General features: G+C 44.5%; 1 protein-coding gene across 1 annotated transcript; it reads right to left on the bottom strand.

Moving 5' to 3' along the window:
- Positions 1-12,886: 12,886 nt before the first annotated feature.
- Positions 12,887-13,701, bottom strand: LOC117842251 (uncharacterized). Its single transcript, XM_034722626.2, has one exon. It carries the CDS (start codon positions 13,510-13,512, stop codon positions 13,222-13,224), a length of 291 nt encoding a protein of 96 aa, XP_034578517.1. The 5' UTR covers positions 13,513-13,701; the 3' UTR covers positions 12,887-13,221.
- Between the last annotated feature and the right edge of the window lie 3,691 nt (positions 13,702-17,392).

Below are 17,392 nucleotides of genomic sequence, written 5' to 3'. Positions count from 1 at the left end.
CAACATCACCGGATAAGCCTCCAATTTATCATATTCCTCACCACAATAGAGGATATAGTCATTAGGATATGCATGTATCTTTTGTACCTCCAAACCGAGAGGGCAAACAACCCTTTTTGCTTCGTACGTTGAGGATGGCAATTCTTTCCCCTCGGGAAGCATGTTCTTTATTATTTTCATTAACTCATCAAAACCCTTATCAGAAACTTCATTTTTTACCTTCCATTGCAGAATTTCCAATGTGGTACCCAACTTTTTGTGCCCCTATTTGTAATCTGGGTACAACAATTTCTTATGATCATCTAACATACGCTCGAACTTTTTTTACTCCTTCACGTTCTCGCAGTCTTCCTTTGCATATCGCAACACCTGACCTAGATCATTGATAGGACCTTCTGCCTCACCCATCTCTTCTTCAGCCTTGCCCATTGGAGCATCCGCAAAGGCACCTCCTTAAAGCCAATCAGGAATGTTATCATCTTCTTATTCTTCTTCATCTTCCATCATAACTCCTCTTTCCCCATGCTTGGTCCAAACAAAATAGTTATATATGAATCCAGAACTGTATATGTGGGTATGAATAGTCTTTCTGGATGAGTAATCCTTCTCATTCTTGCAATTTCTGCATGGACAACAAATGAAACCAGACAACGGTTTGTTGGATTCTGCCGGATTGAGAAAACCACACAAGCCATTAATGTACTCTATGGAGCATTTGTCTGCATTGTACATCAATTGCTAATTCATCTACAAAGTATTACCGAACTAAAGATATTCTGATCATCCATACAATTATACATCAAACATAACAAATATGATACAAATACCATTAAACTCAAATGTTGCTGAAAATTTAGATAGAAATATATAAATTTAAATTCAGACCCAAACAACATGATACACTACGACAAACTCAAATGTTGCTGAAAGCTTAGATAGAAATATAATTTAAATTTCGGACCCAAACAACATGATACACTACGACAAACCAACCACTGAGTACTATCTAGGAGAACTTTAAGCATCCTTGGGCGGCGAAGACGAACTCATCCTGTGGTTTATTTGTCCCTCCTGCAATGGTAGTACTAAGTGGACCTGAAACACTTGGACTGGCGGTGGAGCATAACGACCACCAAAAGGAGGGTCCTGACCCACCGCAACAGCATCTTCATGACATCTTTGCAAATAACGAAGCATTGTTTTCTCCCACGTGCTCATTTTCTTCAACTTATCATGAGGGTCAACTATGGTTTTCCCCTTGCCGCGAGAGAAACGACGATCGCCCCCACCATCGCCACTACCTCCAGCAGCAGAAGCCATCTCTATACACCACAATTTATTTAGCTCATATTTACAAATGACTAAACTATAAACAAATTACATATTATCCCCACAATTTACTTAGCTCAAACATAACATATAAATGAAAAATTTCTCCATTGTAGCTTATTCTAAAAATGACTAATTATGTACCTCTATTTCATCTTATTATCTCTATGTACCACAATTTATCTCGCTCATATTTGCCATAATTTATTTAGCTCATATTTGAAAAATACTAAACTATGAAATTATTCCTCTAACCTCATATCAATTTCTTTGACTAATTCGAAACATAGCATCCAAAAAATTATAGATTATTCTAAAAATCACAAATATGAGCTCTAAATAACACATGCATATAAATGAAAATTTTCTCCATTGTACCTTATTCTAAAAATCACAAATTACTCTAGCTCTCAAGCATAAAACTTAGTATACTAACCATGTATCAAGGGAAGATGAATTTTCTAACCTTTAGAACACTTGAATGAGTGAAATCCCCACGAAATGATCTTCAATCTGGCAGCACCTCCCCTATGGCGCCATGGATAGGATGAAGCTCGAGCTGTGGTGAATGGCTCGGGCAGGAGGAAGAAGAAGGCAGATTTATAGGAGGGAATTTAGTACCGGTTGGGGGCATCAACTGGTACTAAAGGGTGCGCATTAGTATCGGGTGGAGATTCCACCCGGTACTAAAGGTCTGGTGGCACATTACTACCGGATGGAGGCGCCAACCGGTACTAATGTGCACCCTTTAGTACTGGTTGGTGCCCCAAACTAGTACTAAAGGGGGTCACGGGGTGGCCCTGAGGGACTAGCTGATAGGTCTGGTACTAATGTGAGCATTAGTACCAGGCGCAATTGCAACCGGCACTAATGCAATGGACGAAAGGTCCATTCTCTAGTAGTGTATTGTATAGTTGCCCCAGCTAGGCAGGCAGAAAGGTGTTAGCTGTTAGCTGGTGGTGTGTGTACTGTTGTAGTTTCTTTAGTTGATCCACTACATAAACTCTTCTTCAAACCATTCGTGCTAAATCAGTATATACTCCATCTGTCTTGGAATACAAGGCATCCAAAAAAATTTAGAACATATTAGCAGGAGTAGAAAAATATGCATGTACTCCTGAGTTATACAGGGGGAGTAAACCATTCTCATTCATGTAGTGTAACTTAAAGCAAGGAGAGAATTCATCTCTTGTTGTAGCTTCTTGGCACAACTTCATGTAATTGGTCATCGATTTACTGGGTCAATGACTTGGTTTACATTTTATGGTGTATAGTAGCCATCATCTTGAAATAGTCATTGTAGCTGAACTGAAACTTTGGTGTTGTAGTTTGTATCAATCTCTTGAAATATAGGAAGGCGTCTAAATCTGTAATCATACAAGCCAAGTACCCCCTCTGTCCCAAAATATAGCTATGTTTAGCTTTTTCAAAAGTTAAATCTTTTTAACTTTGACCAACGATACCTCTAAAAATAATTTATTTCAACTAAAAAAGTTACATATTATAATAGTTAGTTTCATGATAAATGTACTAATATTATCTTTATGCTATTAGTCTCTATGATTATTTCTCTATTCGCAGTCAAAGTTGAAAAGCATCATTAGTCTCTATGGAGGGAGCAATAGTCTTACTAAAGGAAAACATTAAAATTTAGAGTCAAGTATAGCTTTCACCTTGTATGAATTGTCAATGTTGAGAGTATGCGTTGATGTCCTTGAGATGGTCTCATTAGTAATCAAAGCATCATTGGATACTCAATTTGGTCCATGACCTTTCAAATGATTAGTTTGGATCCCCAACTTTTCTCCTTTAGTCTATCCTTTATGCTAAGAGGAAATTACTAATCGGAAGATAACTCAATTTCTTCCTTGGTTCAAAAAAATTCCCTTCATAATATAACATCACGTTCTAACTTTCGTTATTTATTTGATATTTTCATCACTTATGTAAGTTAAGTCAGGCAAAACAGCCTTCAAATCACCTCCAAAATTTATGAAACTTGTTTTTGTAGTGATAAAAAATGAAGATGAACATGTTTTTATTCAAAAAACACACATGTACCTTTGCCATTTTAAAAATTCAAATTCACCAGATGAAACTAATTTTAAAAATTATCTGAATTTTTATAGCACCAAAACACTTTTAAGAAATTATGCGAAAATAACTTATATTCGTTACATAGAGAACAATGAAGAATGGGAAATTTAGAAGAACCTCATAGTTCTCTATGTAACTTATGATGAGAAATAATTTAATAAATTACTACATCTCATGTGAGGAATACTAGTTGGTTCCCATAATTTTTGGAAAGTATTTGGTGCCACAAAAGTTCAAATATATTTCAAAAGTAGACAAATTTGCATAATTTTAATTTGAAATCTGCAAAGGTGCATGTGCATTTTTAAGCAAAATGATTTCATCTCCTTTTGTTCTATGACCAAAACATGTTTCATGAATTTTAGAGGTGATTTGGTGGTTATTTGGTCCGACTTAACTGAAAGAAGTGATGAAAATATCAAATAAGGAATGAAAGTTAGAATTCGGTGTCATATAAGGGATAGAAAAATTTTCAGAGCTAAAAAAAAATTAATTGGGATATCTTTTGGTGTCAAATAAGGAATTTTCTTTTACGCTAAATAACATGGAGCTACACATTTTCTTAACTAAACCATGGAGCTACACATTGGGTGTGAAGCACCTCCACCATGCATTGAGGATAGCAGTTTAGCCATCTATCGCATGCCGATGCTATCGATACTGGTGTTCTTCCTTACTCAAGTTGATCTCTGCCCATTGGAAACACATAATAATAAGGTCTTTGATGGGGTGCGTGGGAGCAAAATACATCACACCAATCATATTCTCGATCTACTCGAGAAGACAGAAGGTGAGTAGGGTGCCTAATGTGTGTGTATGTATGTATGGAGCTCCACCTCATCACAGGGACTATTTCGACCATTTGAGACAGAATGAGGACAAGGATGAACCATGTTAACGTCCAGGGATCACATTGAGCACCAGGGAAACTTGAGGGACCAAATGAGCTATTATCCCTACTTATTTTTTCATCCTGTGTTCTTGTTTAATGTTTACAGCTTGTTGCTGTTTATGTTGGAATGGTCTACAATGCATACTATTGTTCGAAACTTTTTTACTACTAATAAAATTATTAGCACTCCCATTGTCTCAGGACTATACATTATTGGACAAGGTTTCGGGCTTTTGTTCCAAAAGTATAGAAGGATCAGGACCGTACGCGTGGGCGGTGGGCCACTATCCACAGCAACGGAGATATCCGCCAATTATGGAGGTTTAGCAAAAAAAAAAACAAGAAGAAGAAGAACGAAACAGATTACGCTGAAGGCGAAACTAATTATGTTACTTGGGAACTTTGTTCTTCGAGGACTATTTTGAAGCTTTCCGCTGGGGATGCGCGGCTATTGTAATAAATACTGGCCACACATTCATGATACGATGTAGAGGCTGGTGGGATTCCATCAGCTAAAAGCCTGCCGTGTCGTTTTCATATAACAAATCCAACCCGTGGTTACTGAGACTGAGGACTGACCAACATGTCTGCATTTACCCTAACAACTTCTTCGCTGAAACCAAGCGCTTATTGTCATTCATGTCGTCGTACTACTCGTCCTTCCTAAATGATCCCAGCAAGTCGCATATGATTTCGTTTTGCTTGTCTCGACGCGAGCAGAGAGCACAGCACACTGCCAAGTTGTCGAAGAGATCCTGAGCAGCAATCTAGCACCCCGATAATGAGATTCAGAGAGGGGTTAGTGGCTTTGATCGATCACTACGGCTGGAGCGAGCCCGGACAAGACGATGGCAGCACATGCTCGTTTCCTTTGGGCAAGTGGGTGTGCTCCACCTAATGCTCCCGGCCGGACACATTCCCCTGCAGCTAGCAGGGCCATGACCGCCTTTCGGCCGGTTTATCTATGCGCCTGTCCCCGTCCGCCTGATAATGCCGTAACTATGGCTGGCATACCAAGCTTTCGTTGCAGTATTTTATGGCCAGACCGCATTGTTAAAGCAAAGCAGCTGTACTAAATCACGTTGTAGCTACATGATGAGCAGTGACCCAAAAGGGGTGGGCATCCTCCTACTACGTCGCGAGTCGCGACACTATGAGTGCTCCATCTCTGCATATACGGAGTATGCTGCTAGCTGCTTCATGCTTGCATTTATCGTTTTGCCCCCCAAGAATGGTTAAAAACGCTACTGTAGATGTACTGTACAGTGTTGCACTGCTACCAGTACAGAGTATATTTACGGTGGGAGGACCTAATAGAATCTCTAGGCGGCAGGGAGAGAGAGAGAGGGAGAGGGTTGACTGGGGTTTGACTGGGCGCATGCATGCAGGGGATAAGCTGGCGACGTGGACAGGTCGAAAAGACCACGTGATCCGGAGCGAGATCCTCCACTCCCGCTGCGCGGTCTTCCCATCCCATCCATACGTCCATCGCGTGGCAAAGACGGACGGCCACAGGCCACTTGTGTGCAGTGCAGCCTTCTGCTACGGACGTACGCTTGCTGCAGCTATAGCTGCTGCTCAATTCAGCACTGAAACTTTGCAACAAGGACGGCCAGTGCGGTGCGATCGATCGTATGCAAAGATGCCAATACGGTTCCATCAATCGAATTATGCAGATGAGGGTGAGAATGCCCGTCCATGAGCAGGTACAATAACAGTACAATCGACCGCCATGTCAGCTTCCTGAACGAGGTGGAGGAGAGAGAATTGCAAGCTTGTCGCTGCGTCCGTCGATACAACCTCTGATAGCTGAGGCTAGAGCAGTAAAATATTGCACGTGAAGGGCTAAGCTATTGTATGAGTTATTAGTCTCTATAAATGATGTATACCGGCTAATAGCCAAGTGCTTGTCTCAACTATTGATATTGACCTTGCTCTGATTTGGTCTTTTGTCCTGTGGTCTTTTTGGCGGGCTATCCATATCTCAGTACACAGTACGTACTTGTGCTTGCAGTGTACGTGCCACTCTCGTACGCTCGACGACCGATCCAAGTGCTTCAATTCAAAAATATGGAGACCCTACCAGTGCTGTGTATATGCTCGGTCCATCCAAAAGCAAGCATCATGTGGAGTATTTGGTGGTAGTTTGTCTGTGGCGTCATCAGGTAGCTTTCGATGTTAGCGGCATCGATCATCTGGTTATTACGGCGTGGATAAGACATTAGTACTGATTAGCTATGGGGTATCTCCCTCATCACGGTCTCACGTGACTTTGCAGCCGAGCCCGCAGTGTGGACGCGAGCAACGTGGCTATAGTGAACTTGTTTGTCGCCGTTCCGGACAATCACTGCTGCAACTATTATTGTTCGCGCGCAAACCTTTCGCGCCGTACGTCCTTAGCCACACTGTCGACTAGCTAGGAGAGCGGCAGATTTTGAGTGGAGTAACTGCACCACCACCTGCACTGCAGATCGTGTAGCAGTTATAAGAGACCGTCAGATGGATATCATCCTATGCGGTAACATTATTTTATGACGACGCCGGCCCGTTCTGGTCAGTAAACCCTAAACGACACACTCCTGGCTGGGCCGACCTCCGCCTCTCCAAACCCAATCGATCGATATGCATGATCTGGAGTCCATGACGTACTCCAACTACAGCAGTACCAGACTACCAGTTACGTATCGTACAGTGCATACATGATACATGCTGCTTTTAATCCTTTGTTGGTCCCTCTGTCCCAAAACTGGGAGAATAAATGGCTACTGTAGTATACGCGCACATAAGGTGAAGACAAAGCCTACTGTGCCATGAACAGTAGCGGCGTAATGATACCCGGCCCGTCTTCGTTTTTTGAATCCTGCCCTGCCTCGTCGATCGATCTTCCAGTCCGGCAGGCCCTACGTCGTCGTCAAAGCAGCTGTGGCGAATCGGCTGACGTGCAGGAGCATCGATACGTGCGAGCTGGTATAGTGCGCATGCATGCGTGCAGGCATGCAGCTGGCCCGACGCCGACGGAAGCGCGAGCCCGGCCCCATGCACGCATGCATGCCAAGGAAAGGGTGGCACTGTGCGTGTCCCGGGCGGGCCGCGGCGCCACCGGTCGATCGTGCACGCATCGCACGCTTGCCCCGCCGCGAGGGGCCGGCTGCCGTCCTTGCGGGCTGCATGCGTGCATGCGCGCGATCGCGAATTGAAGGCACCGATAGCGACGCGTCCCTAGACTAGACGCACGTCGACGGCGACCCCGGCCGGGAATGATTGACACGCCGGCGGGGCCCTCGTGTAGCAGTAGACATGCATGTTCACACTGCCCTCGAATCGGAGTAGCCACCCACACCCCCAAACCTTGCCCTGTCGTCGTCGTTGTTGCCGATCGTGGCACCCTCTTCCCCTTGGCAGGTTCTACCTACAGCGAAGCTAGCCACCTCATCATGGTGAGCTGAAAGCCTGAAACCTACACGTAACGTGCTTCGAAATAGGGGGTGCGTAGCTGGAGTAGCTAGGCCTCGGCCCTCGAGAGGCATGCGACATGTGCCGGCGTCTAGGACGCTTCCCGTATTGGCCACCATAGCATGCAGGTATCTCGTTCTTTCACGGTGGACGGTGGTGTAGGTGTGGTGTAGTAGTAGGCATGCTACTGGCTAGGTTGGTCACCGTACGTCCGTCCGTACGTGTATACCAATGCGAGATCTCCTGCCGCGAAGCTAGCGTCCAACCAAGCACATAGTCCAGGATATGGGATGCCGTGATCCTGCATGCCAGAACGTAGTATAGGTTGCAGTCGTCGTTGCAGATCCGGGGTAGCATCTAGCTGGGGCAGACCGCACCCGGCCTGGTCAGCCAGTGCCTCCTCAGCTCCTCCCTCACTGGTGATGAAATGAAAGGTGTCATAGGGCTAGCCGGGGCCATCTCTCTCTGTGCGTGAGTGTTACAAGAGGCCCGGGATGCGCAGCAGCACGGCCCTCTCCCGCCTACTACTGTTCCGCCATGTGAAGGGCTCAGACTAATGGTCTCCAGGGTAAACCGGAGTGCCGCCGGAGTGGCAGGGCAGGGCCTTGCTTGCATGCAGTTTTGCTCTATCTACCGTACCCGGTGCTAGCAGCCTAGCACGCACACAACAAGTAAATACTTAGCCTGCCGTGCAAGGTAGTATGTGTAGTGCATGCATGTGTACGTAGTAGCAGCCCCCACCAGGCAGGCCAACAACTGCGAACCCCACCAGCCACCACCACCACCTCCTCGCAGTGGCAGGCCAAACGAGAGTACGAGACACGATCAAGACCTGTGGATATACACGGCAGTCGGTTGGAATCAACCGTTCCGGCACGCGACGACCCCGGCTTTCTGCACCGGCGCGCGCGTCTTTCCACGTAAATAACGGTAAGCTAAGCTAGCAGCCAGCCTCGCGTTCAAACCCCAAGCCTGAAGCGGCCCCGGTCGCTTCTGGGTCCTCGCGCCGGCGTCCTGACCAGGCGCCCGGCATTTATGCATGCATGGGCCGCTCGTCTCGGCGGGCGACCGGCGAACCGGGGCGCAGTGCAATGAAGCCGCCCGCTCGGCGACTAGGACACCAGGACCTTGTTTAGTTCCCAATTTGGGAGTGTCAAAGTTGGGAGTTTGTCATAAATACGCAACTGTAGTATTTCGTTTGTATTTGTGAATTATTGTCCAAAAATTGACTAATTAGCTCAAAAGATTCGTCTCGCAAAGTACAACAAAACTGTGCAATTAGTTTTTGATTTCATCTACATTTAGTACTCCATGCATGTATCGCAAGTTTGATATGATGGGGAATCTTCTTTTTGTATAGTGTTAAAGTTGGGATTTTGGTTGCGTTGCATTGCACGCGCATCGGGAACGCCGCGTTCCAGAACGCCCGGGCCTCTAGGCTGTTTCTGCGTTGCCTGGCGAGTAAATGAAGCCTGGATGATTGAGAATTCAATCCCCGCCGATCGATGAGATGCTACTGACGTCTACGCACGGCAGGGATAGCACACAGCCTTGCGCTGCGCCCACTGGCCAGTGGGAGCGAGCGAGATGCAGCTGCATACAGCAGCCACCGGCCAGCCAGCGGCAGCTGCTGCGCTGCGTACCGGCTCAGGATCAGATGGATGTACGTACTAGTCGAGTAGTACGTCGATCAAAGTGCTCTCTTTTCTGTGCCCAGCTTTAAGGTGCTGCTGCGGCTGCCAAGCTTTTTGTGAGAGGGGTGTGCGCGCGCGCGCGCGCGCATGGGCAACAGTGCAGGGCTAGGCTGGAGGGGGTAGGATTATTTGACTGGTACTCCTTGAAAGGAAGCGGTTGGACTGGGCTGGAGCTCGCTCGCTCTCCCGGCTTTCGCTCCAGCCAAAAGTTGCTGCAAACCTGCAACTGCAAGGATGCGTGGGCAGGGCTCCTCCCTTGAATTGCTGAGAGAAGGCCGGCTGGGTCGGAGCTGCACCGCCCAGCCCCCAGTCGGGGTGCAGTTTGACCGCCCAATGGAAACCCATTGCAGGAGTATACGACGTACACGAGATAAGGCAAGGCCAGCCGCCCCATTGGCAATGGCAAATTGGCTGGCATTGCATTGCAGCAGTACAGTCTCAAGAACACTGGACATATGGGGTTAGGGGTTGGGCCTTGGTAACAAAACAAGTGTTTGAATGCAAATGAGACCTCCAAGAAGAAAAATGTCGTCATTGTGTGAACTGAGTATAAGGGTCATTTATAAGCTTGTTGAATTGTCTCAGTGAGATCCTTAAAGTGCTTGAAGCACCCATATGATTTCCGACTTGTCAATATGAGGTCTCCACATGGACATGCCCCGTCAACAACTGTAGGAGTATTTTTGGTTACTTTGGACTTGATGAGACATTTAAAGTTTAAGGATTCAAATATGTATTGTTAAAGTTGATGGACTTGAATGACACTCTATTACAAGTTTAAGAACTACTTGTGCATTTCACTCCGAAAGAACCAATGCCTTCAAGCAGTTTGGAAAAAATCATGTGCTTTCTACATGGACTCCTAGATCCTAAAATCCGAACATATAAAGCATTTCCTTTAAAGTTTCTCCAAAGTTCCCACATTCAAAGACTACAAACTACTACTACGGGGCTGTTTGGATGCGAAGTCATAAAGTTTATGGCATGTCACATCGGATGTTTAGATACTGATTAGAAGTATTAAATATAATCTAATTACAAAACTAATTACACAGATGGAGTCTAATTTGCGAGACGAATCTATTAAGCCTAATTAGTCCATGATTTGACAATGTGATGCTACAGTAACCATTTGCTAATGATGGATTAATTAGGCTTAATAGATTCGTCTCGCGAATTAGTATAGGGGTTCTGCAGTTAGTTTTATAATTAGTTCATGTTTAGTCCTCCTAATTAGCGTCCGAACATCCGATGTGACCCCTCCTAAAGTTTAGTACCTCGTATCCAAACACCCCCTACTACTAACTTGAGCTTTTGACTGACCACCTTTGGTTCCCAAGATAGTATAGCATAGTAAAAGCTATATACAAATTATTCACATCTAGCCCCGCTGCATATAGTACTCCCTCCATTCTAAATTGTATGTCGTTTTAGTTTTTCTAGATTCATAGATATTATTATACATTTAGATATAATGTATGTCTAGATACATAATAATATCTATGAACTTAGAAAAGGCAAAACGATCTACAATTTGGAACGGATGGAGTACATTTTAAAATTTGATACTAATATATATCCAATCATTGGTTCAGTGGCCTCACCCTCACGCAGCTGTCGTGTAAAGGAAGATGCCATGTCAGCTCCTAGAAATGCCCCAACCAACGGTCAAAGCGAACACACAAAGTGTAGCTAGCTATAGTACTGCCCATATATCAGCTGCCTGGCTCCAAGTAAAATATGGTCACAGGTCATGATTGCCCCATGATACCATGCCCCTCTTTTCACGCCAACGCTGAGCCTGTCCGGTCTCCGATCTCGGGGGCAAAGCGCGAAAAGCACTGTGCGCTCGGTTGAGCAACGCGTCGCCCTCTCCCTTTGGGAATGTGTGTGTCATTAGGCCGACCTCGCTTAGTTTACTGGCCATGGTTTTGGAGCTTTAGGGGAGGCCTGAGTGTGATGTTCTCCGAAAGCTCAAGAGAGTTTGGTCCTGTTCTGGGTGATGCATATGAGGCTGGAGATGTGCAGGATCACATGCAAAAGCACGCATGTCTTGTTGGGTAGCAGATGGAAAAGAGAAAGAGGTGCAGTAGGGCCACGCGTGCACGGGTCACCAGATGGTGTGGTCAATCCTCCAATAGTCAATTGTGCAGTAGATGCAGCTAACCCGAGGTTGATTACTACTTGCAAAAGCTGGCTTGGCTGCCTATATTATTAGTGTAAGGGTGATTTGTTTTGCGTGGAGATCCATACCATACCTACCTTTCTCTGGCTTGCTTTGTAATTGGTGGATGATCATTTGAGTATTAGATCGATGCCCCCTTCTAAACCGGCTTTGACCCGTCACCATTTGATTTTCTTTCTCTGTTTTTTTTTTTTGGAGTGGATGTGATCTCTATGAAAGCAGGTTGGGCTGCCTGCTTATGGGCTCTCCCAAGTGGACTAGCGAGGAATATGGGCCTTATTGGGCTCAAGTGTAAGGTGGTCTCGCGTAGCCCAAGAGAGAGAAAGGAGCGTCGTGTGGGCCCTCACTACTGAACAATCTTCGGCCTCGGGCCTTTGGTGGTGGTGGGAGTGTGCCGGGCGGACAGAGCCCAGAAGCGACTTAGTAAGACACAGTTCGCTGGCGGGAATCCTATCCATCTTCCGAAAGAAACTTTGTTCATCACCTTCCAATATTTAAGATTCGTGTAAATATCTTCAACCGCACCCACCCGCTCATGCCTGTACCGCCGCCGCCTCCCGCGTGGAGCCTCGGCTGCCAGCCCCCGGCCCGGCTGCTGCACTGCCGCCAGCCCCCACGCGTGTGCCTGGCCGCCACGCCGCCGCCACCTCAACGCGCAGCGACCCTGGCACCCGCGCTGGCTCGCCGGCCGCCACCGCGTGCCTCCCCCACAGCTGTGCGGGCTTGCCGCGCCGCCGCTGGCCGCCGCGCGTGTCGGCCGCGAGGGCTCGCCGGCGTCGGAAGTCAACTTTTTTTAATCAAATGTTGAGTTTCAACTTTTTTTCAAAAAAAATGTTCCAACATTTTTTTCATGATTGAACATTTTTCACGAAAGTGTTGGTCAACTTTTTTATAAGATTAGAATACGCAACTTTTTCTCGTTGGATCCAATATTTTTTCTTCAACATTTTTAAAAAAATGTTAGTTCAACATTTTTATCCACATTTTTTTAGTAAAAATTTTGAATGAGCCATCATCCTAGATACGATCTAGACCTTAATGAGCTTTATAGTTGAACCCCTTAACCATCATCCACCGGGTATATAGCCCCCGTTTGCCGGGGCGTCGACTGTCGCGCGTGAATAGCTACGAGGTGCCGGTGGCGGACAAGGAGCATCGGCCGGAAGAGGTAGCACATAAACCTTCAAGGAACTCGAAGAAATCCTCAAAATAGGGAGATTCAAGCGAGACACGGGATGGTCAAGGATACACTGTCAATTTCACTAGAGCAAATTAACATCCGCAGCACCCATGGCACGGCCCGACCTAGCAGGCAAGCCGAGGCAGGCGCGCATCGGCGCATGGGCACCATGCACACCTTACATATAGATCACACACACAGAGATACAGAGTGCAGGAATTGATTTGAGTACGTACAAGAAAGCAAGCTTTAAGCAACAAGCGGTCGATCGATCAAACAGTTCTTATTTTAGCGGGGGGATGCTGGAGAAGGTTGGCGAGTCATTTCGCTAGCTCATGCCGACAAAGCGCGCCCGGCGAAGGGATCCGCCCCCCGGCGGCGAGATGCATGATCAGTAGGCGACGATCTTGAGGCCGAGGTTCTTCTGCGCGAACTCGATGAGGCCGTCCACCTCGCTGTCGTCGATGTAGCCGTCGCCGTCGGCGTCGGCGTAGCTGATGCCCTGCCTGCTCCGCCATCCCGTGAACCGCGCGCGGATGGCGCGCATGGCGCGCCGAAGCTCCTCGCGGCTGATGCGACCGTCGCGGTCCGTGTCGAACCGCCGCAGCCACTCCTTGAACTCGTCCACCGTCATGTCCGCGTCCAGCGACCGCGTCGCCACCGTCATGTTCCGGATCGCCATCGATACGATGACCGGGAGCAGCAGCAGCAGCTCACACAACAACACCACCACCCAAGAACCCGCTCTGCAATAAACGAGCTACCCCCTACACCTCTGTTCCTGTGTGCAGCAACTTGTTGTGAGCTCTATTGCTCTTATATAAGCAAAGGCAACTTGGCAAGGCACAGGGCTGTTGCGTATTGCGTGCAACACAACACAGTCAGCTTTGCTTACGTTTATCACGGTTATTGCCATCTACCCCTACCTTGTGCCTTCTGCAGGTTAGCTTATTCTGCACGCGCTGTAGCTAGTCTAGATTTGGTCGTTGTCGACGAATAGCTGAACGCCATGTCCAAGAGTATAGCATCTATCGCCGGTAAGATTGGGCTGTCTAGGTCGACGCGCACTGCTGCTGGTTGAATGGAGCAAGAATCTGCGCAAGTGGCTCAAAAGAACAGAAAGTTGTAGATGCATTTGGGCATTCATCATCTAATTGATTGATAGCGTGGCGGAATAGAATCGTGTAAAGAACGTAAGCTGCAGGAGGTAACCACGGGGAGCCTTACAATGTGGGGAATCCGCAAAGAGAGAAAAAAAATCATAGATATGATGTGTTTATATATACGTTTTTCAAAAGATGCACACGGAATAGGATGCCAAGATTAGGCCTGCATTATTGCTCTCGCATGTGAAACCATGTAACACAGTCTACGGTTTTCTTGTCATGGTGCTGTGCCAAGGGAATACTTATCATATATTAGTAGATTATTTCAACTTGATATGTACTACAGAGCTTGCATTTGACTTCAAGATTTGGGTCAGATTTACCCTTGCTAATACGTATATCATGACAAACATTTGTTCTGACCACATGTGTCATGATCAATATTGAAGACGGCCTTCACGTACGTGCACCTTTATTCGTGCCTGTATTGCCTTTGGCTCATCTCTCTACGTCAGACACTCTGCACGTTAGTGCAATCATCTTGTGTGATTCCCGATGAAGATGTTCTCCAACTGGAATAGGAATTCCGGTAAAGTTGGTTCAAAAACAGAAAAAAAGAATTTCAGTTTGTTGTGTTCACCGTTCAGCATAACCTGGCGAAAATGGCGTCGTTACAAATTTGGGCAGCTGTTTTCTTAAGATAGTCATTTGCTTGCCCCCCCCCCCCCCCCCCCCCCAAATATTTTGACCTAAAACTGAGGGGCCAAGTAATAGATGCAATTGGATAGGTGGTACGTATTGAGCAGAATCATACAAAGCTGAACAAAACCAGCACATATTGGGGTAATCTGCAAGGAGAACTTTGACTGAACAGATAAATGTATCAAGGATGGAATAGGACTCCAATATTATTAGGCCCATATTATTGTAGAGTTAGTAGAAAGCTCACCAATCGTATATATCACATTTCTAGTGTTGTGGGGGAAAATAGCATTTTGTGTCATTTTAATATCATATTACTGAGCCACGTTATGATCCTGAAGAAATTCTTAGCTGGACGTTTGTATCCCTAGGAGGCTCAGATCCCCCGTCTCCCCCCTACCCCCCAAAAGTTTTGTTTGGTTATATAATTTGTTTCATGTATACGATGGTCTTTCAATCATTGTGCGTACATGTTATTACTCATAAAATCAACTTGCCTTTCACATCAAAATGACAAAAAATGGCAAGTCATGCCATGAATTTATGTTATGTTGGTCTTAAATCAAGTACATAATTCAATATCACAGTAGGCACACCACCTTGTAATAGTTGCACTTTAGGGGCGGACTAAGCGCCACCTGATACTAATCCACCTACCGTATTATTATGTATAGGCCTATCTAATTGACGACTAGGTGGTGAGTGTTATCACTCAAATTTCTAGTTGTGCACTAAAAGGCCATAGGAGCATTATCATGAAACAACGATTCATGAGAAATATATAAAAACATATTAATATTTGCATAATCCAATACAAGATAGGTAAGCACAGAGACACTTTTTTGGCACTAAGACAAAAGGGTTCATGTTAATTTGTTCCAACTAACATAGATAACAAAATAAGATTCATAGAAGTTACTAAATAAATTTCTTCGCAGCTAATTCAGGCTTATTTGTAGCACAAATATCATATGCATAAAATAATAACTAAACTTCTAAAGCTTGAAAACTTAATTAGGTTATTCATGACATCGTTAGCACAACTAAAAGTCTAAAACTTATCTATTCAATCTAACTAAAGGTTATATGGATCATTAGGAGGGAATGGAGTATTGTACCATCATGACTTCATATTGAGTTCTAGTAATGATTGGTCTAGCTGCAGGGCACTAAGAATAAAGAACAAACATGTTAGTTCGAGTATATAGACAATCTGTAGGTCATTAGAAATGGAGAACAAGCATGGTAGTTGGACGACAAAGTCAAAGTAATCAACTACTAGACTAATATCACCACTTGTAACTGGAATTTAGTGGAACAACGATCTCAATCTTTTCACATGATTCAGGAGGATAGAGTAGGATTGTCATACTCATTTTTTCATGTATATCTTATTTATCGGTGTCTGGTGTATATGAAAGCAGAATGTATGATTTAATATTTGATGATAAAAATCCAAACATAGTAGTATGGAAGGAGGTTTTCAAACAAGAAGTCATCCTACATTTATCCAAAATATCATACTTCACTCTTCTATTCTTTCATGTCTTGATGAGATATAGCTTAAACTCATATCCATTTTTCTAGCTCTTTTAGTTATTGGTTGTAAATAAAACTCTTTTAGCTTTTTCCCCTATATATACAAAATCAATCACATTGGGAGAGTTTTTCCCACGATTTATAGTAAAAAGAATGCCAATGCAATACAAAAGATACGAACATGAATGGATTGAGATGCTCAACGAGCTAAGTAGTCTACCAATATGGCTCTCATTTGCTACCTTTTCGATGCTATAGGCAAAAATGAGAAACCCTAGTTTGGTTGAGCTTATTGGGATGAGAAATCATAAAAGTCATATACTATTGTGCATATCACCTCATCTATTGTGAACAGGGAAGTTTATCTGGACAAACATGACCGTTAAGGGCAGAGGCCTCTGTGCCCCTCCTTTTTTCCTCCCTTAGTTGCATTTTACAATGAAGCCACTCTTCTTGGTCTATGCTTAAATATATAAGTGTTATCTCATCCTGCAAATACACATGTTAATTAAACATACTTTTCTTCCTGTGAGATGATCTTTCATGTGAATCTACAATGAATGATTGGAGAAGACACACATCCTAAATTTTCATATACCCATCATTAATAAATTCTTTCTTAAAATAAATCAAATTCAATAATGGTAGCGAATGTGACCAAAAAAAGTTCTGTACAACTTTAACAATTGATTTTTTTTTGCATCAATACACACTAACCACAGCACCCTTGCCACTTCAAAATACCAAAGATACCATCTTACTACCATCTCACTAATAACTGGGAACTTAATCTACTTACTATTGATAAATAATAAAAAGACATTTATGGAAATTTGTTTGATGCACCTTAAGAGTTTACTCATCACTCAAGGTTGTTAAGTCATTGCTAGCAAAATTATTACGGCTTCATAGTTGTTAGGATTTCCCAAAAGTTAGAAAACAAATAGCATAGAGTGTATTTGATCTTATAAAGTTATGCTCTCTCAGTAGTAGCTATGTGATAAATGGGTCAAACTTCAAGTGTATAACTTAGTATTTGGCAGAAAGTTGCTATGGCACAGGTGTAACACCATGATTAGCATAAACATCGATAGGAATCACTAGTAGCATTCCAATTATAAGTACTATTTATTAATATTAGGATATAGTTGCACACTCCAATGGTCTCTTGCCTTACCATGGATTCTAAATTTTTAAGTGGATCAAATGTACATC

The sequence above is a fragment of the Setaria viridis genome, chromosome 2 (genome assembly GCF_005286985.2).
Source record: "Setaria viridis chromosome 2, Setaria_viridis_v4.0, whole genome shotgun sequence".
Lineage (NCBI taxonomy): Eukaryota > Viridiplantae > Streptophyta > Magnoliopsida > Poales > Poaceae > Setaria > Setaria viridis.
Note: the sequence above shows the minus strand (reverse complement) of the source record. Positions and strands in the feature narration are given on the sequence as shown.